The 26,056-nt window shown below is 45.6% G+C and overlaps 2 protein-coding genes across 3 annotated transcripts in view; one reads left to right on the top strand and one right to left on the bottom strand.

Annotated features, from left to right (window-relative positions):
• The window catches only part of DTHD1 (death domain containing 1), a 29,475-nt gene extending 14,817 nt beyond the window's left edge, over positions 1-14,658 (bottom strand). The window contains exons 1-4 of the mRNA XM_077301657.1: positions 14,281-14,658; positions 5,773-6,553; positions 3,693-4,023; positions 1,673-1,852 (exon numbers count right to left, since the gene is read on the bottom strand). Of these exons, the coding sequence (XP_077157772.1) occupies positions 1,673-1,852; positions 3,693-4,023; positions 5,773-6,553; positions 14,281-14,542 (1,554 nt within the window). The 5' untranslated portion in view covers positions 14,543-14,658. The remainder of the gene's footprint in view (positions 1-1,672; positions 1,853-3,692; positions 4,024-5,772; positions 6,554-14,280) is intronic.
• A 4,084-nt stretch (positions 14,659-18,742) lies between these two features.
• Positions 18,743-26,056, top strand: part of ARAP2 (ArfGAP with RhoGAP domain, ankyrin repeat and PH domain 2) — a 135,429-nt gene continuing 128,115 nt past the window's right edge. For both annotated transcript variants that reach the window (XM_077301656.1, XM_077301654.1), the window contains exon 1: positions 18,743-19,175. The gene's annotated coding sequence lies outside the window, so the exon portion shown is untranslated. The remainder of the gene's footprint in view (positions 19,176-26,056) is intronic.

The raw sequence follows: 26,056 nt of genomic DNA, 5'->3' as shown, positions 1-26,056 counted from the left end.
CTTAGCAAAGAATGGTACAGCAAATTTCCATTCATGAATGAGCCATCTCAGAAGATTCTGGTTATTTTAGTGGTACAGCTAAGCATCCCATTAAGAGCCCATTTTTCCTAACTGGGGTGGGTAGATCCTGTGATAAGGTGCTCTTTGGAGAAGAAGAGTTGGTTTATATACCCCACTTGTTACTGCCCAAAGGAATCTCAAAGAGGTTTCAAACCATCCCTTCCTCTCCCCACCAAAGTCACCTTGAGAGGTAGGTGATGCTCATTGAGCTCTGACAGAACTGTGACTGGCCCAAGGTCACCCAGCTGGTTGCAGGAGGAAGAGTGGAGGATCAAACCCAGTTCTCCAGATTAGAGGCCACCACCTTTCACCGCTACATCAAAGCAAGAGCAGCCTTGAACCTTCTGAGATTTTCATATTACCAGAATCTTTTGTTGTCGGCTCTGTTTTGAGCAAAGCGATACAGGAATGGCTTTTGTACAGCGAATTTTTGTTCATGAATGAGTCATCTCTAAATGTTCTGGTTATTTAAAACAGTGCCACTTTTTTCCTGCCTTTATTTACTTTTGAATCTTCCTTGGAAGTTTTTTTTTTATGTTCTAAGTTGAACATAAATATAGCACTTCAGTGGGATAGTGACTTCCTCAATGGCATCTCCATTGTGCCGCTATAGCAGTGAAGCGCTATATTGATGTAGTGCTATAGTGCTCAACTTAGCATGTTGGAGAATGACTGGCAAAAAAGGAGAATACAAAGGCAGTTTGAAAATGGCCAGTCTGTCCAGAGGAAGGGGAATCAAATCTCCCGTGAGGGATTATTGACTTTACTTGAGAGCCAACTTTATGCTATGTATCTAAGTTGTCCACACACAATATTTACCTTCTTGTTTTTTGTTAAGGAAACCTTTGTTGTTTATCTCTATCTGTGTCTTGTCTGTCGAGTCAAAAATCTAAGAAGCCAGGAGGTCTCTATTTACCTCAGATATAAGGACAAATTTAGTCTAGCAGGTTTGCAGACAGGATGCCTTCAGGGAGCCCAAAACTTACATGGTAGCAGTCTTTAATTTAAACCTCATGTTCCTCTTATTGATTTGATTCTGGGGGCCTAAATAATCTATAGAGGTGAGAGCGGGGGATTGGATATTCTTCATTCCTGAAGGCAGCCACCTCACAGCTTTGTTTCTCCTCCTCAACCCATGCAAAATCATCCTGAGCCCTGAGCCACAAGGGGAAGGCAGTAAATAAGTAAGTAAATAAGTAAATGAACAAAAGCCTCTCACTAACTCAGGAGTAGCCAAACAATGGCTCTCCAGATGTCCATGGACTACAATTCCCACGAGCCCCAGCAGCTTATGGGAATTGTAGTCCATGGACATCTGGAGAGCCACTGCTGGGGCATCTCTGCATTGACTCACTATTTGTGACATCTGTATGCAGATGTGGTGGTAATCTTCAAAGGTTAATGTTGGTTAAAAATCCCATTTACTAGGAACAATGCTCGTCTCATAGTTTAGACATAGTGACTAATCGGTATTATATTGAACGCTGTAAATTGCTACACAAATGTTTGCTTCTGTAGTCAGTCCTATCTACATGTCTACACACTACCTTTCTCCCCCAGTGAACAATCTTTATGGCTCCTGTGGATAATGTCAAATAGCTTTCAAGATTACCTTTACTTGAATTGTAACACAAGAACTGAAAGTCGACGGAGGGAAGTCAAATGAAATTCTGGGGTCCATGCTCAGTTTTTGTGACAGGCCTTCACTCGGGATGGTGAGAGTTTCCAGCTTTAAGCATGAAACCACAGAAAAGACACCGAACTGCCTGGTTTTGATCTCCGCAAAAGTCCCCTACATGAAGACAAAAAGTGAAAGCTGCTGTAACAATGTTCCAGTACAATATATAAACTATACATTTTGTGTATCTGTTAGGGTTTCACTTGCAGGATGTCTGGCTGGAAGAGTTGGCCCAACATGGTGCTTGTCAAAGCCTTTTCTGGTGTCTACTAAAGTGCTTTTTAGAAATGGGTGGAGCCCAATAGGGCTTTTGCCTAGCCAAGCTTCTGGTTGACGATTAGAGATTTGATGGGCTGTGTAGATTTTTAAAAATATTGCTTTGGCAGTAGTTGCCACCACATCACAGGGAGCTGCACTGTGTTCCTGAAATTAAGCTGTGGTAATCATTTTGTGGCAGGCTCTGCTTCCTCCGGGAGCCATTTTGTGGCAGCCATTTTGTTGCTTTGGCCACTATGCTGTGTCAGAATTTGAAATGAGCCTCCATACTTGAAAAGGTTGGGCTCTCTTGAGTTAGTGGGATGGTGGAGTTGGGTTGGAGAATAACATATCATTACATGAAAGACTGGGAGACATTCTTCTCATTACATTATACCTCACTGACGATTAACCATGTAGAAACAATTTAAATGACATTTCCATTGTATTCCTCTCACTGGCAGTCTTCATGCAAAGGTTGGATACACACTTTTCTTGGAAGCTTTAGGATGCGTTGGGCTGATCCTGCATTGAGCAGAGGGTTGGACTAGATGGCCTGTATGGCCCCTTCCAACTCTATGATTCTATGATTCTATCTTTCCACACCACTGCTGTGAAACATAATTCTTTTTGGTTGTTTAAAGAGTTTCTGTATCAGTGCTGAATTTATTTTTGATGGCACCTGGCACTGAAATGGAAACTCTTCATGTGGATTTTGAGAACTATGTGATAAAGAAAGATATAGGAAGATGTGCATTATTAATGTAGTGTGGATGTGTTGTTCCATGCTGGTGGCTCTCTGTGGTACAAGTGACCCTCTGTAGCTCAGGGGATGCAATGAGTTCTGATGTTCAACACATTCAATGTGCGGATTTCAAAGTAAGTTTTTACATTTAAAAACAAATATCCTACCCTTCCCTAGTTGGTTCAGAGTGGGTAACGTCAGGGTTTAAAACATTTAAAAGCCCTGCTTAACTTCCTGAAGAAAATGACAGCTTCAGAAGGCGAGCTGGATAGGAACATATTTCTGCTGAGGTCCTCCCCCTCCTCGTCCATCCCAGGCTCCACCCCAGATCTCTTAATCCACCATCGTAACACTTCTCCAAAAATCTCCATCTTTGGAAGGCTGGAAAAGACTTCTCCTGCTTGCTCCTAGCCATGGGATTTTCCATTGCTTGCCCCCCCCCTTTCCCCATCCATCTTTCTTTTTAGTGAGGAACCAAAGTGGCTTTTACAAATGACTTTTACAAAGATATCTATTTTTTCCAGATTAAAATATGACCACTGTGCAACTACCAAAAAAGAAGCGTAGGCAGTATAGTGTGTTTTGAATTTGGAGTGAACCTAACACTAGGAAAGACATGTATGTTTGTATGTATGTGAGGGGAGCACTAGGGATGTAGCCTGAGAGACAAAGACCGTTTACGCACTGGAGTTTTCATGCTGGGCTGCAGGCTGGAGTTTTAGTCATGGGAGGTTGCCCCACCTCTTCCTGCACCCACATGGGGGAGCATTTGGCCTGGCACACCTCATCTGCCCCCAATTTGTGCTCCGGCACAGGAGCTGGGGCAGTGAAGTTCCCAGTGCGAAAACGGTCAAAGGGGTGGCAACCCAAAAAAGTCTGGAAAATACTGATCTAAGGCCTCCCGCAGGTTCATGTCCCCAAAACTTTTGTTATAGAAGGTGAAAGTAGACCAACCTTGTGGTTTCCTTGATGTCCTTCCAAAGAAACCGGAGTGAAATAACTTGACTGAAAGTTCACATCCATTACCTTTACCATAATGTCTTTGTACATTCCTCGGTATCGTGAATTAAATGGGATTACTATGGTAACTGGAGGAATAACTGTTGGCCCTTCTTGCTGCAACTCGGCACTGATGACGTTGCTGACCAGTTCTTCGGCATCATCTACTGCTAGGGAACTTAAATCATTGACAGCCTTGACGATTAGGTTTTCTAGGATAGCACGTGGGGCTGTAATGCAACAGGCTAGCTCAGGCTCACCAATGTAATTCCCTTCCACAAAAAACCTGCAGACGAAACCAGAACATTGTCCATAACTGCAATGGGTGGAATGAATTAGTGGTTTTAAAACATGCAATTCCAGTTATCCACTTTTGTAAAGCACAGGAAGGGGATTTGAGAAGACTACATTTCAACAGATGCCCATATTTAGTGAACTTGATGCACCTGAGGTTGAGGATGGCTTTCACCACCCTGAGATTTCATGCAATGCCCACTGCTGTGTGCAGGAGTATGCTGCAGGGTCAGTCTTGAGAGCAATGCTTATGTATGGCAAGGTGGAAACAGAAGATCATTGTATATTGAACTGTAACTTCTATGTGGAATCTAGAAACAAATTTCTTAGTGGATTATCCCCAGTGGCCCTTGGAATTCCAGATCCCGAGAAGGCGATTTGTCTATTGTTTGATAACGATCCCTACATTTCTTATAGGATCACACTGTTTGCTCTGGCTGCCAGCCAGATAAGGTCTAAGGCGAGGGGCGATGGCTGATGAACTGTGATTATATGTTGTACGGATTTGGGTGTAGGTGTTATGATAGTCTTTTAGTGCTTATGATTGTCGTTTTGTACTTTGTAAAGGCTGTACAATAAGCTTGTTTCTGATTCTGAATAATACATTCTATTCACAAATGTTAGCAGGGGATCACTTGTGTGTCCATATTACAATGTCCTCCCCCCTCCTTTTCTGAACATTTTGTTCCCTCTAGTGGTTGTTTCAATATTACATTTGTGAATGTCTGGCATGTTTCCATATAGCCAAGTAGAATGCAATGTGATATCAAATTGACCATTAGGGGAAGTGACATACTTGTGAAAAAAAAAAAAAACCTCTGAAGTAATTAGGGTCATAAAAGTGACGAATATGAAAATGCAGAAGAGCCCCAGTTGGTACCACACTTGTTCAGAATTAGGGTTCTATGCAAAAATCCTCCTAGCTGGAGAAGGAATTGAACAACTAGGTGCTAGCTAGGTGTAGAACTTCCCTGCCTTTATAAAAATCAGTCTCATTACTGAATTGTAGAATTTATTGATGAACCTGAAAAATTATATGTAGGGCTCTTTGTTGATGGTATATTAATAGAAATGCTACTAATTGGTTCATAGATCCATAACAACAAGAAGCCACCAACAGGCTGGAGATACCTCTGCACATACCCCTGCACATACTTGGGCACCATTGAGACATTTTGGAGTCTGGCTGTTGGATTTTATTCATGTCTTACTTGTAGAGTTTATAGGGTGGGTCCTAAGGTGTCATTTCACAGACATAACAACACTTCCGTTGGTAGGGGAATGGAGGGTGTTTTTTTTCTTAAATTCTCCTCTCCAACAGGAGACTGCACTACTTCTCTCAATTTTTCTCTCTCCTCCCCCCATTTCCCATAGTAGAATTTTGAGTGGCACAAGGGGAAAGGCAGGGAACTCATGGTCTGCATGTGGAGAACAGGATTTGATCCCCTCCTCCTCCACATGCAGCCAGTTGGGTGACCTTGGACCAGTCCCAATTCTCTCAGAGCTCTCTCAGCCTCACCAACCTCACAAAGTGACAGCTATATGAAGGGGAAGGAAAGGTGATTGTAAAAGCCTCTTTGAGACTACTTGAGGTAGTGAAAATTAGGATATAAAACCCAACTCTTCTCTTCTTCTTCTGCATTGGTGATGCTTTGGACCCAGCCCTATCACTTCATTGGTTTGTTGGTATCTTCAGGACAGGGGAGAGGCATATGCTTTTTAAAAAATCATTTGTTCTTACTCCTTTGTCATAAAGTCAGTTTGACTCTCCTCTTCCTCTGACCTCCCAAGGAACATGTTAGCAGTGTTGGTTGGATCACCATCTTCTAACCCCATAGATCCAAATTCACCTTCTTGATTGCTGTGGTCACTTTTATTACTTTTCTCCTTTGGGTTGGCATCTTTCTCCTTCCTTTTCCGTTTGCCTTTCCGCCGACGCTTTCCGTCTCCTACCTGCTTTGGGACTTCCTTGCTCTCTACCTGTTTTTCTAAACTGGGAATCTTCCCTAGATGTTGTCTGGGAATAGTTTCCAGATTTCTGGATGCATTTACACCTTCCTCCTTGTTTCCTGGAATGTCTTCAAACTCTATATTTTCAGAGAGTTTCTTATCTGAAGATCTCACTGCATGAGAAGTTTTTCTGTTGTTCTTGTTTGACACTGCTTCCTCTTCTGCAAATGATGGATATTTTTGATTTGGTCCAGCTATCTTTTCATTTAAGGATGTAGCAGTTTCAGGTTCCATGGCTTCATTTTCTGTTAGATGGGCTCTGTTTTCCTCTTCATGAGATGAAGAAGGCTCAGGGTACGGCTGACTGACACATGGCAGCATCTGGGCATCACCGAATGTATCTTTTTCATCTTCACGCTCAGACTGCCCAGATATACATGGGAGAACCTGAACTTTCTCCATCTTTTTATAGTTCATTTCCAAAAGTCTCTCTTCTGCCTCTCCAAGGTGTCCGAGTGTATGCAATATGTTTTTCCTTAACCCCAGAAGCCAATCTGGGAGGTTGCTTCCCTCTGAAGAAGAAGCAAAAAAAAAGAAAGATTATTTGGCATGTAAGAATCACTCAATATAAAATCACTCAATATTTACTAGCTGATAAATCCCCAGAAGTAACAGAACTAGTAGCCGAATTCTTGGCTAGAGTGTTACAAAGGGATAATCAGCTAAGTAAAAAATAATTCTATTCCATGAGCATTATAGTCGGTGTGAATTACTGATTACTGAGCATTCGATGGATGAATGTATATTTGATTATCATTAGTTTATTTCACCTATTCATTTTTATCTTATAACTATGCAATCATTTTTATTAATGACCAGCTACTTTTACATAGACATTTTTTACATTTAAAGGTTTCTCAATTTGTTGTTTGAATTTGTTGTTGTTGAAAGATTATTTTTTAAACTTTAAAATTTTTACAATTCAGAACCCTCTTCCATCTAGCTTGACCAGAGGTCATAACATTCATGAATCATAACATAGGATTTTACAATACATCAGGGTTACAAGGAACCCTGAGGTTCCACAAGAGTTCCCCGGGGATTGCGTGGCCTTTCCCAGAAGTTTGGATGGTTGCTGACATCACTAGGCATCACTGGAGCCCACTCGCCTGTTCTCTCGCCTGTGCATTGAAAGTGCATTATCTGTTGTGTGCAGAATAGGCCCTATCTTTCTCCACAGTGGAAATGGTCAATGATCAATAGATCAATCGATTGGCTGGCTCCCGCATCTTACTTCTGTGCCCACTTCTCTTGAAGGGCATGGCACCACCTCAGGGGCTCCTGAAAGCCTGAAATATATTCCAGGGGTTCCTTCACAGTCAAAAGGTCAAATAAAGCAATAAATGAAGAATTTTACCTGGTCAATTAAATGTAGCAAAAATTGGCTAACATAAAAGTGCATTGGTTATATTGTAGACACACAGCACTTTATATAACTTGGAATATTAAAAGTCCACTTTAGAGAGAGATGCCTTAACCTTTCAGGGTATCTGACAAAAATCTTATTTGATTCAACAGGTGATGAAAGCAATTTTTAAATATGCAGACAGATTCAGGTGGTTCGCTTTGTTGGTCTGAAGCAGGAGAACAATGTTTGAGTCCAAAGGCATTTTGAAGACCAACCGAGTTTTATTCTAGGTGGCATAATAATAATAATAATAATAATAATAATAATAATAATAATTATTATTATTATTATTATTATTATTATTACTAGTAATTAAGCCCGCTGTATGCCGAATACAGCGGGCGCTAGAAACTGACCTTGTCGGGCGGCGGCTCTCTGCCTAAGTAGTGGTCCCCAACCTTTCTGAGGCTGGGGACCGGCACGGGCCGCGCCCGGGCCGCGCCCGCGAGCCGCGCCCGGGCCGCGCCCGCGAGCCGCGCCCGGGCCGCGCCCGCGAGCCGCGCCCGGGCCGCGCCCGCGAGCCGCGCCCGGGCCGCGCCCGCGAGCCGCGCCCGGGCCGCGCCCGCGAGCCGCGCCCGGGCCGCGCCCGGGCCGCGCCCGCGAGCCGCGCCCGGGCCGCGCCCGCGAGCCGCGCCCGGGCCGCGCCCGCGAGCCGCGCCCGCACATCGGGCCGCTTGCTGGCAGGGCCGCTGGTGGAGTGTTTCTTCCTGGAACCGGGAGCGGCTGCGAGGACGGCGGAGACCATTGTAAGTTGGGGGCGAGGGGGTGGTGCGCGGGGGCTGCGGCCTGCGTGGGTTCCCTCGGGCGTCAGGCCAGGAGCAACTGCGAGCCGCGCTGCGCGCGGCTCGCAGTTGCTGGGGCTGGGAATCAGAGGGAGCAATCGGCAGGCGCTTCGCGCCTGCCGATTGTTCCCTCCGATTGTCTGTCATGAGGAAGGGTCCAATCCGGACCCTTCCTCATCCCGGACACATCCCGCCCCAGAACGCCTTACTCTTTTATTTAGTCCGTGGCGCCCGTGGCGCCACGGGCGGTGTTCAGATTATTATTATTATTTTATTTTTGTATCCTGCCTTTCCTAGTAGGCTCAAGCTTAAAACAGCCAGCATCTGATTATTAAAGCATTAAAAATCACCTCTAATCATTTAGACTAGCCTTTCTCAGCTTTTTTTACCATTGAGAAACCCCTGAAACTTTCCTCAGGCTTTGAGAAACCCCAGAAGTGGGGTTGGGAAGCACAGCTGTGCACATGCGCACCCAGGGCCCCTCCCCTTCCCACCCCTCCAGGCCTATCATTGGCCATTGGGGGGGGCAGGCTGACATGACCATACACAGTCATATCACCTGATATTTTTAAATATATTAATATATATAAAATATTACAAAATAATGAACTCCCACCCATTTGGGAAACCCTTCCAAGGCTGTACAGAAACTCCAGGCTTTCACAAAACCCTGGTCGAGAAAGCCTGATTTAGAACCTTACTGAGGGGATAGTCAGAACTAGGAGGGTTCCCCCCCCCCTTTTTGTGTGCAAGTACACTTCTTCAGCTACCTTATACCTTGAATAAAACTATATTTTTTCTATGCAGTTATATATGCAAGAGGAATTTGGTGATATCAAGTATTTATGGAAGATATAAGTTTGCTGTCCCAGATTCTAGCAGTTAGAAAAATGCAGCAAAGTAGTTAAATCCTGGGAAATCTTTGAGACATATCTTATATGCCCCAATAGAATTATACTTGGGAAATGCTGTATTTTCCATGCTTCCCCTCCCTATGACAATTCATTGTTTGTATCTTGATAATTGAATGAGTGTGTGTGTGTGTATATATGTGTATGTGATTAAAGAATCTATCTAAATATACTGATTTGACAGCTTTTTGATGTACCATGGTACCCTCTGGGTTCCTTTTATATTTACATCAGACCAACCTGGCTGGGAACGGTTTTCCCTGGACTGGCAGCTTCTGGCCAGAATTTTAGGCAGAATTTGGAAATACCTGAGGTGTTTACTAGAGACATGTGAGATTGAACCAGGGATGTTATGTAGGCAAAGCAGCTCTGCTGAACATTGGGGTCCTTCCTTTATAAGTGTTTTTACACTGTAGCTATGTAGTGACTGTGTAGCTTTTATGGTTTCAGTTTGTCTCAAGAAGAGGTAGGTCTAGGAAATGTGCTCTTGGGAGGCAAAAATTGCTGAAAAGTCCTTATGTGTACAGAGTCATTTGAATGCAACATTTTTTATGAGTATATACATAGAGCAGAAGAAGGCTGGGGAGTTCTGAAGTGGCAGAACAGACCATACCAGTTCAGACTGCTGTTGGACTATATTATTTTAATGTCTCCCTGGGTAACATAACACCCTGCAATCAGAGAGCTAGCACAGCAGGGAGGAAGCTTGACTAGATCATTTCTTCCTGCAGTGGAGGAGCCATTTTAGCACTCTACTTTCAATCTGAAGTGGCAGAGTTCACTTTGTTATCTCAGTCCCATCTCTTACTGACTTGTCTATGGAAAAACCTAGTTTGATCTAACATCTGATTGTTATTATTACTTATCATATGGCATGGCGTAGATCCAAGCAGCCGGGCAAGGGACATTCAGAGGTAGTTTGCTATTGCTTGCCTCCATGTCATGACCCCAAGTGTTCCTTGGAGATCTCCCCTCCCAATACTAGCCAGAGTCAGCTTAGCTCTGACCTGACCGGGCTTGCCTGGGCTATCCCTTTGGATGATTCCGGCCTGTATCTGATCTCTGCAAGCAAATTCCCATGCAGGCGATTACTCATTCTATCTTCAATCGATAAAATGGGAAGAGGGAGGGACGCTTGTCAAGGGTCGCCCAATGAGGTGCACAGTTGCCTTAAACTTGGCAGTTAAAGTGGAGGCATGTGACAAGGATCACTGCAAAGGATCGGGCAGCTGCAGGCAATTAGCCCCAAGCTTTTTGCTGCTTCTTAGTTAAACTCTCTTCCTCTACCGCTGTCCTCTGGTTTTACACTGGTTGCCATTAACGGTTAGCTACTGTGCAGTCATCATGCTATTGCTAACTACGGCATCGGTCAAACATCTGGGCTTCCCTGATGAAAGCTATTAATCGAGTTGCCAATCTCCATATGCACCCTGGACATCGCCCACTTTTGCATCTCATCTCCAGACTGCAGAAGAAAGTGGTTGCTCTGGAGGGTGGATTTTATGGTACTGGACCCCACTGAAATCCCTCTGATCCCCAAACCCTACCCTCTCCAGCTTTCACTCCCGAAATCTCCAGGTATTTCCCAACCCAGAGGTAGCAGCCCAGTTTATTAATTCAGAGTCTTCTCATTGACATGGATTGGACTGGGCAATGTTGTCTTAAGCCCAGGGATCCCAAATTTCTCGAGATCTGGAGGTGGCACCTGGGGATGCTGGAACTGGAAGGCCATGCCCTCCAAAGCTTCCATTTTCTGGGACTGGATTCTGTTGCCTGGAGATCAGTTATGGCTTTGGGAAGATCTCCAAGCCTCACTCAGAGGTTGGCAACTCCACTTAACTCTGCCCCAGCTAGTGCAGGACTTCGAAACTTGAAATCCCAAAAACTGCGTCCAGCCCAATCCAAAGGGCCTGCAGCTGGTAATCTCCCTGTCTCTGCTGCCTGGTTAAGACCCTAAGTCAGGCTGATCCAGTGTTGGTGAGCTTGGTTCTTATAAGAAATGCCGTCCTGAGAAAAATCAAAGCACCAACCGACAAGTAACAATAAAAGGTTGACTCTTTTACCTTGCGTGCTGAGGCACATCTTATTCTGCATGTTGCTATAGCACTTTATCCCAGATAATTATATGGCTCTTGGAGTTATGACATGAAACCTGTGGGCACAAGGGTGTTTTGCTGGCACAGCAGGGTGCCGGTGGCAGAGTCATGGTGTGCTGTAATTCAGAATACCATCCATGATTTAAAATTGCACTGGGCTTAGCAAAATGGGGACCACTTCAACAAGTGAGGATTCAGATTCACTGGTGGTAATTTCTATGATGCAGGCTTGGGGCAAGGCAGTCACTCTGTGACTACAAGGTAGGCAGGTCTTTTAATAGGATACAAACTGCAGGAATCTTCGGGGGCAGAGGAGATTCAGGGCTTTTATTCTATTGTGTCTAATGCAGGGATTCTCAACCAGGGTTCATGGACCACTGGGGGGGGGGCTGTGGGAGCTCTGGAGGGGCTTCACAGCCTTTCCCCTCCTACCTTAATGGACTTAAGCTAGGGAACTGACTATCTCTGCCCAGAGAGCATGGTGGTTAGGCCATGGGTGTAAAAATCAAAGGGGAGAGAGTTGGTTGTGTTGTGATATGGGGGACGGTGTGGGCTGTCTTCTCAGTTCCTGCATTCTTTGAAGCCAACATGAAGCAGAGCCACCATGGTAGTAGCAAAGGGGGACTGCTCTTGGCCATCTGGAGATCAATCATCTGTAATAGCAAGAGGTCTCCTGCTGGAGGCTGGCAAACCTTAGAGAGAAGTTGGAGAGTAGCAGTGCTTCTGAGCGAAATTGGGTGGTAGAGCCTTGGGCTGGGGAGGAGGACCCGTAAACATAGTCTCTCCCCCCCCCATGCCTCTAATGCCATAGACTCCACCCTTCAAAGCAGCCACTTTCTCCAGGGGAACTGATCTTGGCCATCTGGAGATGACCACTATACTATGCCAGCTACTTACCAAAACAATAACATTTGTTGTGTGCTTTGGAGAGAACCAAAGTCTATCCAGAAGGTTAGAAGAAAAGTATTCCCTGAAGTTCCCGATACAATCATCAAGATCAGCTTTTGTCCATTACAAAGAAATTTGTTAAGTTTATGATTGGCTGTCTTGGAATGGGTCAGACAAATGGTTCATTATTCCACTACAGTGTACAAAAGCCAGTCTCTCAGATCTTGGGCAAAGGTCTCCACCAGGCCAGCCCTTTGATAGATCTAGCAGGAGATTGACAGCTGAGGCTTCTCCTGTCTTCATGGTCCATCCTGTGGTCTCTCTTGGACCTTGCAAGGATGTAACTAAGTATGACAGGCTCCAGGTGGGACCTGGGGATCCCCTGGAATGACAGGTCATCTCCAAGGTCATCAACCAAAATCAGTTCACTTGGAGGAATGGCCATTAAGATGTTGGACTGTATGGCATTATACCCTACCCCCTCCCCTCCCCAAATCCCACCCTCTGTAGGATCCACCTCCAAAGTCTCCAGGTATTTCCCAACCTGGAGCTGGCATCCCTAGATGCAATGGGAAATGGTACTGATACATTCCTCTGGATGTATTCTCACAAGAACCATAGATTTGGAAGGGTCATCCAGGGTCATCTAGTCCAACCCCCTGCACAATGCAGGAACTCAGTTCAGGGTGTAAAGTTCTTTCAGTAAGATGCTGCTCTGTAATTTAAAAGTCTGTTTACTGACACAGTTGGAACTGAAACTTCCAATGCATTCTTAGAGCGTTACGGAAACATAGCCTTTCTTCTTATTTCAGAATCACATGAACTTCTTGGTGGCCTCTGATTTCCTTGGCTTTCTGACCTCGAAACACAGTTTAACAGTACAATGGAAGGTTGTTCTTTTCCCTCCTCTCCTCTCAGCTGGCTAATTTATACAGAAGAGAGGAGGGAGGGAAGCTTTATTAAGTATTTTATTGAAAAAAGAGACAGGATACTTTGAAGAATATGAAAAAAAAACCCTACTATAGATTACACCCAAAAAGCAGAATAAATCCCATGTAGTTTTCTTCTCATAAGAGATTTTTTTCCTATCACCGCCTGAACTGGACAGTAATCCAAATGTAACTATAGATGTTATTTAAATAAATGCATTAGAATAGGAACTATTTTATTTTCAGTCTCTTTCAACACAGCACTTGCCTTTCTTAACTGCTAGGGCACCCAAATTACGTGGTTCAACGCACTGCTTACGTGAAAACCTTCTCTAAAACTGCCATTCTCAACCTTTTTTTTTGTCCTTGACCCTTTTAGGAGCTTTTAGGGGCCCCAATGAGCTAGGCTTAAAAAGGCCTATACTAAGAGTGAATTATACTCAACGAATTTCTAGAACATTCGGCCAAGAGAAGCATGTGCATTCATTTTTCTTCAGGAATGCATTTTTTCTTCTGGAATGCATTAATTCAAGCACATACAAAGGAATGGATTGCATGATTTCTTTTTGCTTTCCAGCAAATAACAATGTCATACATGACAAAAAGGATATTTAATCGATCCAGTTACCAGCCCCCCCCCCAATAAACCCCTTGGTTTCCTCTTCTCACATCTTTCAGTCTGTGGCCCCCTTCAAATGTGCCTATGGCCCCAGCTGAGAATGGCTGAACTAAAAGTCTTAATCTTTTCATATTGCTTCAGTTTATATGCCAACTTTGGACTGATCTGTTTGTTGCTACTTATAGATCATGTTGATGTGCGTTCAGCTGGTTTACAGTGATGCCTGTTTGTCCACTTGAGTTGTTCCTATCCTGGATGATTGTGTAGCATCTGCAAATTTGCCTGATTCCCGATCACATTGATTCAAATCCAGATCCTTCGAGGAGCCCATGGCATACTTCTCTGCATGGGAAAGACTGCTTATTTATTTCTTCCCTCTACTTCCTGTTCTTATATGAGTGATGAACCCATAAGACAATTGTCATAAGACAGTTGTCTCACGATAGGTACGTTTCCTTTGGATCCTTTGTTGAAAGCATTTTGGAAAGCTAGGATTGTTTCTGAACTAGCAATATTGTTTGAATTTGCATTTTTAGAGGGCTGAGTTTTTTGGTACGCCTATGGCGATACACAATATATGCAACAACTACTACTAGCGTCACTTGCCTTGACTTGGGATCTGCTGCCAACCGTTCTCCTGGAGGGTCTTCAGCAAGCGCCGAGTGTTTTGGAGAGTCTTAGCCGTGCTCTCCAGTTGACGGCCAAGGGTGTTGACGAGATCCAGAAGCAGAGGAGCCAGTCTGAGAGTATACGCCACTATTTTATCACCGTCTTGATAGCCACTTTGGTGAAGGACCTCTCTTAACGTTACGTTCTGGTGCTGGATCTGTTCCAGTATTTGGTCCGCATTCTCCAGGATGGTTTCCATGCCCAGCTCAGAAAATAATTCTTCCAAAGCTTTCTCTTTTCAGAAAATAAGCAAACAGTTTTTAGAGATTCTCCTCTAGCTCCTTCTTAGGAAGCATGAAAAGAAAATACTACACCTTAATCTTATTGAGAAATATAAGTACCAGGCAAAGAAACATGAAGCTGCTGTTGACGATTAATAAGTTACTAGGTGACAAGGGGAAGGAGGTGACTTCCTGGAGTGACTAAAGCTGAAGCACAAAGAACTAGCCTCTTTGTTTGAATTTATTTGGTATGAGAGCAAAACCTGCCCAGAGCAGCCCAGGACACGGCCAGCTTTCAAGGCCCCTAGACTTGAAGAATATGAAAAGAGTCTGGAGGGGGTGGGAAGGGGAAGGGCCCCAGATGGGCATATAGGCAACTATGCATCCCAACCAAATTCTGCATGATTGCCCCACTTCTGGGGTTTCTCAAAGCCTGAAGAATGTTTCAGGGGTTTCTCAGTGGTAAAAATGTTGAGAAAGGCTGCCACAGAGTCTGTAATCCAAAGCTTCCATTTCCTCTGTGAGACTCATCTCTATTGTCTGGAGATCTATTATAATTTCAGGGGGAACTTCAGGCCCTACCTTGAGGCTGGCAATCCTAGTTTGCTGCTCAGAATCCATTGAGTTAAGCAATTTTTTTAATGTACATGGGATGCTATATGTGTATTTAACTCACATGGCCGTATTGAGCTGCAAAGAACTGGCTCAGGAGAAGCCAATGCAGCTCACAAATGTGGCCACCAGCCAAAGAGTTTGAGTTGGGCAGGGTCCCTTTGCTCAACTTGTAAAAATCTACATATTGTTGGAAGGGCGAAGAAATACCCTGCCACTGCTTGGCGGTGGCCTTTTGAAATTAACTTCAAAAATGGGGCAATTGTACTGTTTTCTTTTCTTTCTTTTTTTTAACAAGGCAAGTAAAGAAGCAGTCTTCACAGGGATGCTAACACAGGAACTCAGAGATAAAAGGACACTATCAGATAATAAAATCTTTGGAGTGCTCTAAGCTGCCAGTTGATGTTTTCGAACCCAAGAACAACCTGGGGACACGGTTAGCTTTTAGAATAGCGTTGTCTCTTTTCCGGTATCGGAATTGCATCAGGTTCACAGAATGCAATTTCCTCTCTGATTTTTGTCAGATTCATTTGGGGGCTTTGCTGGAGTGTGGGAGAATGTACACTGTGTGGGCACCTTCAAAGGATCGGAGCAGGCAATTATTTATCGGATCCGATAAACCGAGTTTCCTCGCCATAAATTTGGGGAGAAAGGCTACCCACTTGAACTTATCTACACAAAACTTTCTTTACAATGAATTTGTGGCAAAATATACATCAGAAAAGATGTATCAGAAAAGATGTGCAGCTCATGACAAATTTTTGATGGAAGAAATGTACAGAAATGCTAAAGACATTTACTTGGGAGTAAGCAAGCCCCAAGGAAGAACAAACACAGGCTGGAATGTAACAAGCCACAGATGGTGAGAATTGTTCTGTTTCCAGACACAATTCAAAGTGCCTTAAGTCTTCAAGACCCTTAAGTCTTCAAGACAGCCAGCATGGTATAGTGCAGGGGTAGTCAAACTGCGGCCCTCCAGATGTCCATGGACTACAATTCCCAGAAGCATTCGCTGGCAGGGGCTTCTGGGAATTGTAGTCCATGGACATCTGGAGGGCCGCAGTTTGACTACCCCTGGTATAGTTGTTAAGAGCAGCAGACTCCAATCTGGCAAGCCAGGTTTGATTCCCTGCTGCTCCACATGAGAATTCTGCGGCAATTCTCCCCAAGAAGGGGGAGTCACAGATCTGGTAGTGATTCTCCATGAGTCTGCCAGATTCCCCAACAGTGCTGAAGGAAGAAAAAACAGAGAGCAGCAGAAAGATCTCACTGAGTGTGCAGAGAACACGAAAAATGTATCGGGCTGTTAGCTTGAGTTTGCATTTATGTTGCTGCTTCAGTGTGCTTTTGATACAGTTTGTAATTCAAGTCCTTCAAGGTCGTCTTTGGAGAAGATAGATAAGCCCCCAAATAATGTCATGTATATTGGATAGAATGAGATGTTTTTTTTGTCCAAACAAACAAATCCCTTCTGTGCCTTTACAGTCATGTGCTCAGGCTGTAACTAAGCCGATTCTTTCAGGGCTACCTATAAACAAAATGCTAGCGCGGTGGATTCCCTTGCAGGAAAACTTGCTGAATGGGGTGGAATTGTGACTGTGTGGTAGTGACATCAAAGCAGGCAGCTGTGTCGGGCAAAATAGGTCTAGTAGCACCTTGATGACTAACAAAGTTTGTGGCAGGGGAGGAGTGTTAAAATATAGATTTGATTCATTAAAAAAGTGAAAGATGTTACAAAGGAAAAAAAGATACGTTTCATTTACATAACTATGACAATTAAGCTGATGTATCACATTAGGCCTTACATATTTTTCCAAAGTACTTATTGTTTTGTTGTTGTTGTTGGGAGATCAGTTGTAATTCAGGAAGATCTCCAGGCCCCACCTGGAGGTTGGCAACCTTTAGAGAAAGGCAGGGTATAACCCGCTGGCCTTGCCTTGCATACTCAGGAAATTACTGATCACCACTGTGGGATGGTAGGTGAATTTTCTCCAGGCCAGGCTGGATTCTGGAAATGATGACTTAGGCATGAAATTGGGGTCACTGAGGTTGGGCAGGTAGTTGTGAGTTCCTGCACACAAGGGGTTGGGCTAGATGACCCTGGAGGTCCCTTCCGACTCTATGATTCTATGAAATATCTTTGTGTGTTCAAGACTTGTTTTCTCTATGAAATATCTTGTTTCGGCAAGAAATGGTGTCTGCAAGTCTAAAGACCTATTTTCAAAATACTTTCATTCAATAAACTGTTACAGCTCAAGCAGTAGTACCAGTCACCACGCAAGACAGGCCATAATACTGAAGACTTAAGGGTTTGTTGTATTTTAAGAGTGGGTAGCTGTTCAATTCCCACTGATTCCCCCTCCCCCTAAGCATTCTTCCGTGCCCCTTAAATTTTCATGGGGTGGAATGTGCTAGGAGACTGTCAGGAGCAACATAGGGAAAGGGTGGGGTAGAGACTGTGGCTGATGTTGCTAATTAACACTTAAGCTGTAAGTTGTCAAATGTTAAAAGAAAACTGGTATAAAATGTTTTATAGGTGGTATACTGCCCCTATTGTAAAGGTCAATGAGATTAATAATGGGAAGTGCTGGAAATTTTATGAAATAAATGCTTCATTTTATCATATGTGGTGGACTTGTCAGAGGAACCGAAATATTGGATCATGATCCATGATGAAATGCAAAAGATATTGAAAATCAATTTTGCAGCGGATCTACAATATTTGTTATTAAAGAGAGTGCCAAACAGTATGAAAGTGTATAGTGAACTTATATGCATCGTGGTGGGAAAAAAGAATCTTTACCAGACCTTGTAGATTGCTTAAAGAAATTGATGGAATACTGGTCAATTGCAAAACGTACATATTTGGTGCACAACAGATTGATATCAGACTTGAATACAAAATAGGAGTCCAATATTATATTGATCGATAAAAACTTAATTGATTTATATGAAGCATATGTAAATGATGGAAATATGTAAACTTGGGGGGGACACACAATAAGTACTCTGCAGTAGGATTTGTGAGGTAAAAGGGGGAAACTTTATAAGACATATTGCAAAATGTCAGCTTAGTATTCATCGTTCTGTAATTGTAATATGAAGTCTTTTTCTCTTTTCTATGGATAGATAGATAGATGGATAGATAGATAGATAGATAGATAGATAGATAGATAGATAGATAGATAGATAGATAACAGAAGGAAAGAAGAAAGTGAGTACCGGAAGGAAGGAAGAAGGAAATAAAGAAATAAAGAGAAGGGGAAGGAAGAAAGAAAAGTAAGAGGAAGAAGGAAGGAGGGAATAAAAATAAGGAAGGAAGAGGAGAGAATGATAGCCAAAAAGAAAGAAGGACAGAAGAGAAGGAAGGGAGAAAAAGAAGGAAGGAAGAAAAAAAAGAAGGAAGGAAGAGGAGGGAGAGAGGAAGGAAGTAAGGAAGTAAGGAAGGCAGAAATTAAACAGAAACAGCAGGCAGGTAGGCAGGCAAGAAGGAAGCGGGCGGGCAGGCGTGCGTTCTCCTCGAGGGCTGCTCGTCTCGTGCTCTGCCCTGACTTCCTGGTTCCAGGATCAGAGGCTCGCAGCCAAGCGGCGGCCAGGAGCGCGGCAGGTAGAGGTTCCCTCCTCGGCGCCAGCCCGGCTTCCCGCGGCGCACTTCTTTCTGCACGGGCCAGGCCGAGCCGCGTCGAGGGGCGGCGGGACAAGTCAGACGCGCCTCGCTCCGAGTTTCCCGGGGGCGCTTGGCGGCGAGCGCGCGGGACGGGGGCGCCCTGCCTGCCTCCTCCTCCTCCTCCTCCGGCGCCGCCTGGCCAGCCGCCCGGCCCGCCGAGCCGCCGCCTCTGCCGGCCCACGCTCGGGGCCCTGCGCGCAGGAAGGCGCCGCGGCGGGCGAGGCTCCAGGGGCCCTTTCCGGGGTGAGGCGGCGCTCCCGGGGCCACATGCCGGGTCGGCGGAGCGAGAGGGCCGGCGCGGACTGCCCCCCTGCGGCCGCGGAAGCCTCCAGGTAAGGCGGCCGGCGCAGAAGGGATGGGATGGGCGGGGGGAGAAGGACTTCCCAAAGTTGCCAACTTCCCGGTGCCGCCTGGGCATAACTTTTTTTTTTGGGGGGGGGGATTCTTGTATCGGGTTCAGTCCCCTGGCGATCCTCTTGCTTTTGTGGGTTTGGGAGGGGGAAGTTGCGATGAGCCCCCCCCCCCCGCCGGCCCGTCGGAAGCGACCCGCTTTGAAGTTGCTTTCGAAGCTGCTCTCCGAAGAAAGGCCGCTTTCTCGGCGCCAGGGGTAGCCCGCGGCCGGGGTGGCCAGCTCTGGGCTGGGGAATCCCGGGAGACTTTGGGGAGGGAGCCGGGAGTGGGCGGGGAGGGACCTCCGTGGAGTCTCCGGCAGCGATATTCTCCGGGGAAATTGATCTCTTTAGTCTGGAGGAGACCGGTAATTCCAGGGTGGTGTGTGTGGATGACGGAGTTTTTTGGGGGGTGGGGGTCTGCATCCGTCTTTGTGAAAAAAGTGAATCAAACGTCCTAATGCCCACCTCCTGAAGCAGCCATTTTTTCCAGGGGAACAGATCTTGGGTCGCCTGGAGATCTTTTGTAATGCCGGGAGATCTCCAGCCAGCTGTCCTGGGGATTGGCACCCCTGTCACAGCAGATCTCAAACCCCCCCCCCCCGGGTTGTTTGCAGTTGCGGGGTGTGTGTGTGAAATGTGCCCAATGTCTTGGAAGGTGTTCTCATTTTTCTTTGCAAGAATCTCAAGGTTTTAAAACCTGGATGTCTTAGGGATAATGAAGGGTTTACTGGTATGGACTAACACTTCATGTTATCCAAGTCTTTACAACAGCCCTGTAGGTAGGCCAGCGTTATTGTTATGACCTACGGGAGGTGGAGGGGACAGAGTGGCTTGTAGACCATCCTGGGAGTTCATGTCTGATGTGATATTTTGGAAAAGGTGTTTGGGCTGTGGACATTTTTAATGGGCCCTGTGGTAGAGTCTCAAAGGCCCCTTTCACAAACAGGATCAAAGGAGACAAAGTGTTCCCCATCTCTTTTATCTCCCACGTTTGTGGAAACTATTCATCTTATATCTGTTCTCTCCAGGCAGCAGAGCGGGGCTGGTAAATATAAGCTGCAAACCTTTTCATGTCAGTATTTGCTGTTCAGCAGTACAGTTGAGACCTGGCAAGCATAGACTTGCCTGCATAATATTGCTGGACACTTAGAAGAAACTTTCTGAAACTCTGAATCCTGAAAACACTTCAGTCTTGAACCTGGCTTGGCTTTGCCCTCTGGTTGTGGGAGGCTGTGGTTTTCTTCCATGTGGTTTTTTCACAGTCAGTGTGAGCAGCTTTGTGGGAGTCTGGCCTGTGGCCAGGTGCCATTCACCGCAAGCAGCCCTGCTGGCCCACCGCCCTTTGAATCCAGCTTCTGCTTCTTCTCTTGAAATGAGGTGCTGCTTATTCGTGGCGAGTTACGGTAAATACCGACGTCTTCCTCTTCAAGGAGTGGTTGTGTTGGGATGGCTTCCAAAGGGCAAGAACTCGGAAACGAAAGGCGTCTTTTGAAACCTTGGGGAAATCTTGAATCCCCACTGTCTGGCAACAGGATTATGGCTCCGGTTGAAACACGCCTGAAAGGGAGGGGGGAGAGCAGGGGTAGTCAAACTGCGGCCCCCCAGATGTCCATGGACTACAATTCCCATGAGCCCCTGCCAGCGTTTGCTGGCAGGGGTTCATGGGAATTGAAGTCCATGGACATCTGGAGGGCCGCAGTTTGACTACCCCTGGGGTAGAGAATACTGACGCAGGAGAGTTAGACAGGTGGTGGGGTCCATCTTTTAAGGCTCCTTTGCCTACAAAGATAACTTCCTGTCCATGGATAGGTAGTGTACCAGAGAGAAAGCTGCTTTGTGCTGGCTTTCTGTTTGCAGGGGCTGGCATTTAGAAATTGGGTAGTCTTGAGGTATGGGTGGTGGATTGTAAGTGAGATATGAGCCCTCAGTGTGACACAGCAGCAAAAAAGGCTAATGCAATCTTGGAGTGTTTCAGTGGTGGCCTCACATCCAGATCACAAGCTGCCCTAGTTCTGCAGCTCCTGGAATATTGTGTGCTGTTCTGGAGGCCTCGCTTTGAGAATGATGGGGACCTAATAGAGTGGGCCTAGCAGACAAGGGGATCCAGGGCCTGGGGGCCATGGCTGAGGGACTTGGGGATGTTCAGCCTCAAAAAAGGGAGGTTCAGAGGGGACAGAATTGCTCTCTTTTTTAGGATTTGTAAAGCTAATACTGAGAGGAGGGCAGGAATGGTTCCTGTGCCAGCAGAGGACTGAATTCTCTATAAAGGGTTTAAATTATAGGTGAAAAGGGACTGGCACGATATTAGGATTTATTTTCTGTACAGTGAGAGTATTTTTGGCAGTGGCATTGGCTGCCAGGCAGCCTCCAGGAAGTGGCTGGATGAATACTTGTCAGGGATGCTTGAGGCCGATCCTGGATGGCGCACGGCTAGACTAGAGGGCCTCTGAGACCCCTTTCAACTCTGATTTGGTGCATGGGGGGCGTTTTGTGCCTCTCAAACACTCATGGGCCCTTTTCGGCTTAACACCACGGCCCACTGGGAGAAGCAATGTCAGCCCCCCCCCCTTTGCATGCCATTTTGGTCTCCTCAGACGGCCCTGCTGAGTCGCTGTTGACTTCTGATAAAATCATGCGGCTGCATGTCATTTTCGTAATGGAGCCAATAGCAGATCCATGAGGCGGTTTGGAGCTGCCAAAGCAGCCCAGGGAATGGGGGTCAAAGTGGCTTCTCACGCAGGGCTGTCTTTTTCGTGCAGCGAAGGGTGGATTTTAATCTGGGAGGGGCAAAGCTGCCGTGCCTGAGCCAAATTTGGGGGTGCCAACCCTCGGCCGGGAGCCAGAGGGCCCTCTTGGTGGTGTGGTTAAGAGTGGTGGCCTCTAACCTGGAGAATCAGGTTTGATTCCCGACTCTTCTTGGGTGATCTTGAGCCAGTCACAGTTCTGTAAGAGCTGTTTTCATAGAGCAATCCTGTCAGAGCTGACTCCGCCTCACCTGCCTCACAGGGTGTCTGTTGTGGCAAGAGGCAGGGAAGGCAATTGTAAGCCGCCTTGAGACTCCTTCGAGCAGTGAAAAGTGGGGTATAAAAACCAACTCTTCATCTTTTTTTTCTTCCTGGATATTTAGAGATGAAATCTGAGGGGGGTGGGATTTGCAGAGGGGACGGACTTAAGAAGAGTATAATGCCAGAGTGGTCCGTTGTCCAAAGCAAACATTTTCTCTAGTGGAACTTGAGTCCCCACTTGGGGATTGGCAACCTCTAGCCCTGGGGTGGCCAAACTGTGGCTCTCCAGATGTTGTAGTCCATAAACATCTGGTGAGCCACACTTTGGCCACTCCTGCCCTGGCCAAAGTCATGCTTTCAAACCAACAGGGCCGAGGACTTTGGACCATTCAGATTTGCCCTGGTCTTTAAGGGGCAAACGTTTGGCAGCCTCTGAGACCAGCCCTCATTCTGTCCATGCAAGTGGGGCTCCGGGTAGTGGCTGGAATGTCTAACGGAGTGGTCTGCAACCTTTTTTAGGCTGTGATCTGGTGGGGGGGAGGGCAATTCGGGTGCTGTGCCTGCGCGGCAGGTTCGTGCATGCGTGTTGCGCGTTTGTGGCCGAGAAGTTTCTCACTGCGGGGGGGGGGGGGGCGGGGAGAGGGAGCCGTGGCCGGGTGCCGGGGCCTTTGCACTGGTCTAACGGATGGGTTAATTTGGTTTGATTTGTCCTGTTTAAATTTGAATTTCAGTTCATTTGTTCTAAGAGGCAGCATGAACATTTTAGAACTAGACAGAACTCTTTTGGCAGCTCTGACATGCATCGTAACCAAATGAAGTCTTTGTATTGAGAGAGACTCTACTCTTTAATTCCATATTTCTTATTTTATTACAGTGTCCTTCTGGCATCTGTTATACCAGGGGTAGTCAACCTGTGGTCCTCCAGATGTCCATAGACTACAATTCCCATGAGCATTTGCTGGCAGGGGCTCATGGGAATTGTAGTCCATGGACATCTGGAGGACCACAGGCTGACTACCCCTGTGTTATATCACTCACTAAACATCTGTACGGATGGGTAATGAAAGAAGGTCTGTATCTATTGAAGGAATATAGGAGTGTGCAGCACATTCTTCCGAAACAATTTGGCTGCTATTCTTGGCTGCTGATCTTCAGTTTGAAACAAGGAATCATAGAATAGGAAGGGAATTCCTGGGTCATCTAATCCAACACACTGTACAGTGCAGGAACTCACAACTAACTGCCCACCCCCAGTAACCCCAAATTCATGCCCAAGTGATCCTTCCCATCCCAAATCTCTGGAATCCAGCCCGGCCTGGAGGAAATTCACCTACCATCCCACAGAGGCGATCAGCAATTCCCTGGGTATGCAAGGAAGGGACACAAGAGACAAACACTGGCACATCCCTTCCTGCCCACCCACTCACAATCTGCCTAAATTCATAAAATCAGCATTTCTGTCAGGTGACTATCTAGTCTCTGCTTAAAAACTTCCAAAGAAGGAGAACCCTCCACCTCCCGAGGAAGCCTGTTCCACTGAGGAACCACTCTGTCAGGAACTTCTTCCGGATGTTCAGCTGAACATTCTTTTTAACTGCTCAGTTGGAGCATCTGTAATGCCAAAAGCAATGTGGCTGGGCCATTTTAACCTGTTTGGGAATAAAGAAGGAGAAGGAGAAGGAGAAGAAGAAGAAGAGTTGGTTCTTATATGCCGCTTTTCTCTACCCGAAGGAGGCTCAAAGCGGCTTATGGTCACTTTCTCTTTCCTCTTCCCACAACAGACACCCTGTGAGGTGGGTGAGGCTGAGAGAGCCCTGATATCACTGCCCGGTCAGAACAGTTTTATCAGTGCCGTGGCGAGCCCAAGGTCACCCAGCTGGTTGCATGTGGGGGAGCGCAGAATCGAACCTGGCATGCCAGATTAGAAGTCCGCACTCCTAACCACTACACCAAACTGGCTCTGTTTTTGAAATTGATTTGTTTTAAATCCATTCTGTGAAAGTAACAACAGAGATTGTCTGTCGCACTTGGAAACCAAGAAGTAAAGCCCCTCAGTGCTGGCTGAAGATCCCTTCTTATGAAAAGGAGGAAGGAGCCTATGTTCTTACTCTAATAATGCTGGTTATCAGAGCTGGGCCAGCCAGTTGAGCTTTGGACAAGTAGAGGTTGCAAGCGATGGCTGAAACGTGGTCATGAGAATTCAAACAAACAAATAATAATTAAAAAACCCTCAGTTAAGTGGGTGTGATGGTACGAAATTGGCTTCCACTGCTGGGGCTGATCCAGCCTGTCTTCCCTCTCTACTGTGCTAGGGCCAGAAATTCTGTATAGAGGGATGTTTGTATGTCAGGAGAGGAACAAGCTTTTGAACTCCATTCATGGGGTCCCAGCCAGGGAGCCTGTACTTGTATTCAGGTTGAGTTTGGAGGGACAGAGATGGATTTATTTTTATTTATCATATGGCATGTGTGAAGCGTACTGTGTCTAAAACTGGACAATTTTATTTATTTTATTTTATTATATTTCTATACCGCCCTCCCCGGAGGCTCAGGGCGGTTTACATTAAACATATAAACAATACATGGAACATCATTTTAGATGCAGTAAGCAAACTTACTTTACTTACACGATCATTTCTGCCAAACAGCTTTCATTGGTTGTGGTCTGAGCAAACATCCCCCCCCCCCAATATTTTAGTGGTATAATTGATGGTAAGCATTAGAATTTCTCGTTAGCCTAATTTTTTAGTTTTCTTGTATGAAAGTTCATATAAATGATTATTTTTGTTTTGTAGAAAACTGAATGGACTCTTTAGTACTCATTGATTCCGTTTAAGTCGTCTTTATGGTAGTGAGTGGTTCCTATATTGTAAGATTATATTATGGATACATTTTTGTACTGGAATTATTACCTATAAGCCGTTTTGTTACTAGCAAAATATTGTGGATTTTTTTTTTTTTTGCTCTGACCACAATCAGATGAAAACTGCTTGGCAGAAACAATTGTTTTGTATGCCACTACAAGCAAAATAAAATTAAGAAAAAGACAGCAAGCAAGTTTGCTTATTGCATCTGAAATTGTCCTGTTTCTGACACGGTTTTTCCCCCCTATTATGTTGGTGAATTTTTGCTGTGTCTCCCACACTGTGGTTGCAACACCAAGAGATCTCAGGATTGTTTGGCAGCCAGGTAAGGGATGTCCAATGGTGGTTTGCAATTGGCTGCCTCTGTGTCACGACCCCTAGCATACTTTGGAGGACCTACTACTTCAATCCTCGGAGATCTCCCATCCAAATACTAGCCAAGATTGGCCCTACTTAGCTTCCAATGATGGTGTTGCAGGCCGATGATACAGTTTGCTTTAGTGGTGTCTGAAAGAGAACAGACATTTTTCTTCTATGACTCGCACCGCAGTGTGGACCGGATTGTCTGGGTGTGGTGGCTGGGTGACAAGTTTGTATTGGGAAATCTGTTTCGTACCTTTTTCTCCCACCTTTCTCTCCCCGAAGGTCAGGGTGGGGCACCTGGTTCTGCATTCCCTGTTCCATCCTCACAACAGCTCTGTGAGGAAGGTTCGGCTGGGAGTGTTTGGCTGAAGGTCACCCAGGGAGCTTCATGCCAAAGAGAGGATTTCAGTCCAGGTCACTCAGATCCTACTTGCTGTGCACCAGCAGTTCCAGACCTTTTTGTTATGGTGACCCACAAGTCCAGATTTACCTGGTATGGTAACCTGTATTTTGGCACCGTAGGCAAACCATTACCTTGGTACCTGTCTGGTTCAGCTATCCATTTTCTACATTGGCTAACCAGATGCATT

The sequence above is a fragment of the Paroedura picta genome, chromosome 10 (genome assembly GCF_049243985.1).
Source record: "Paroedura picta isolate Pp20150507F chromosome 10, Ppicta_v3.0, whole genome shotgun sequence".
Taxonomy (NCBI): Eukaryota; Metazoa; Chordata; class Lepidosauria; order Squamata; family Gekkonidae; genus Paroedura; species Paroedura picta.
This window is presented reverse-complemented; position numbering and strand designations above follow the sequence as displayed.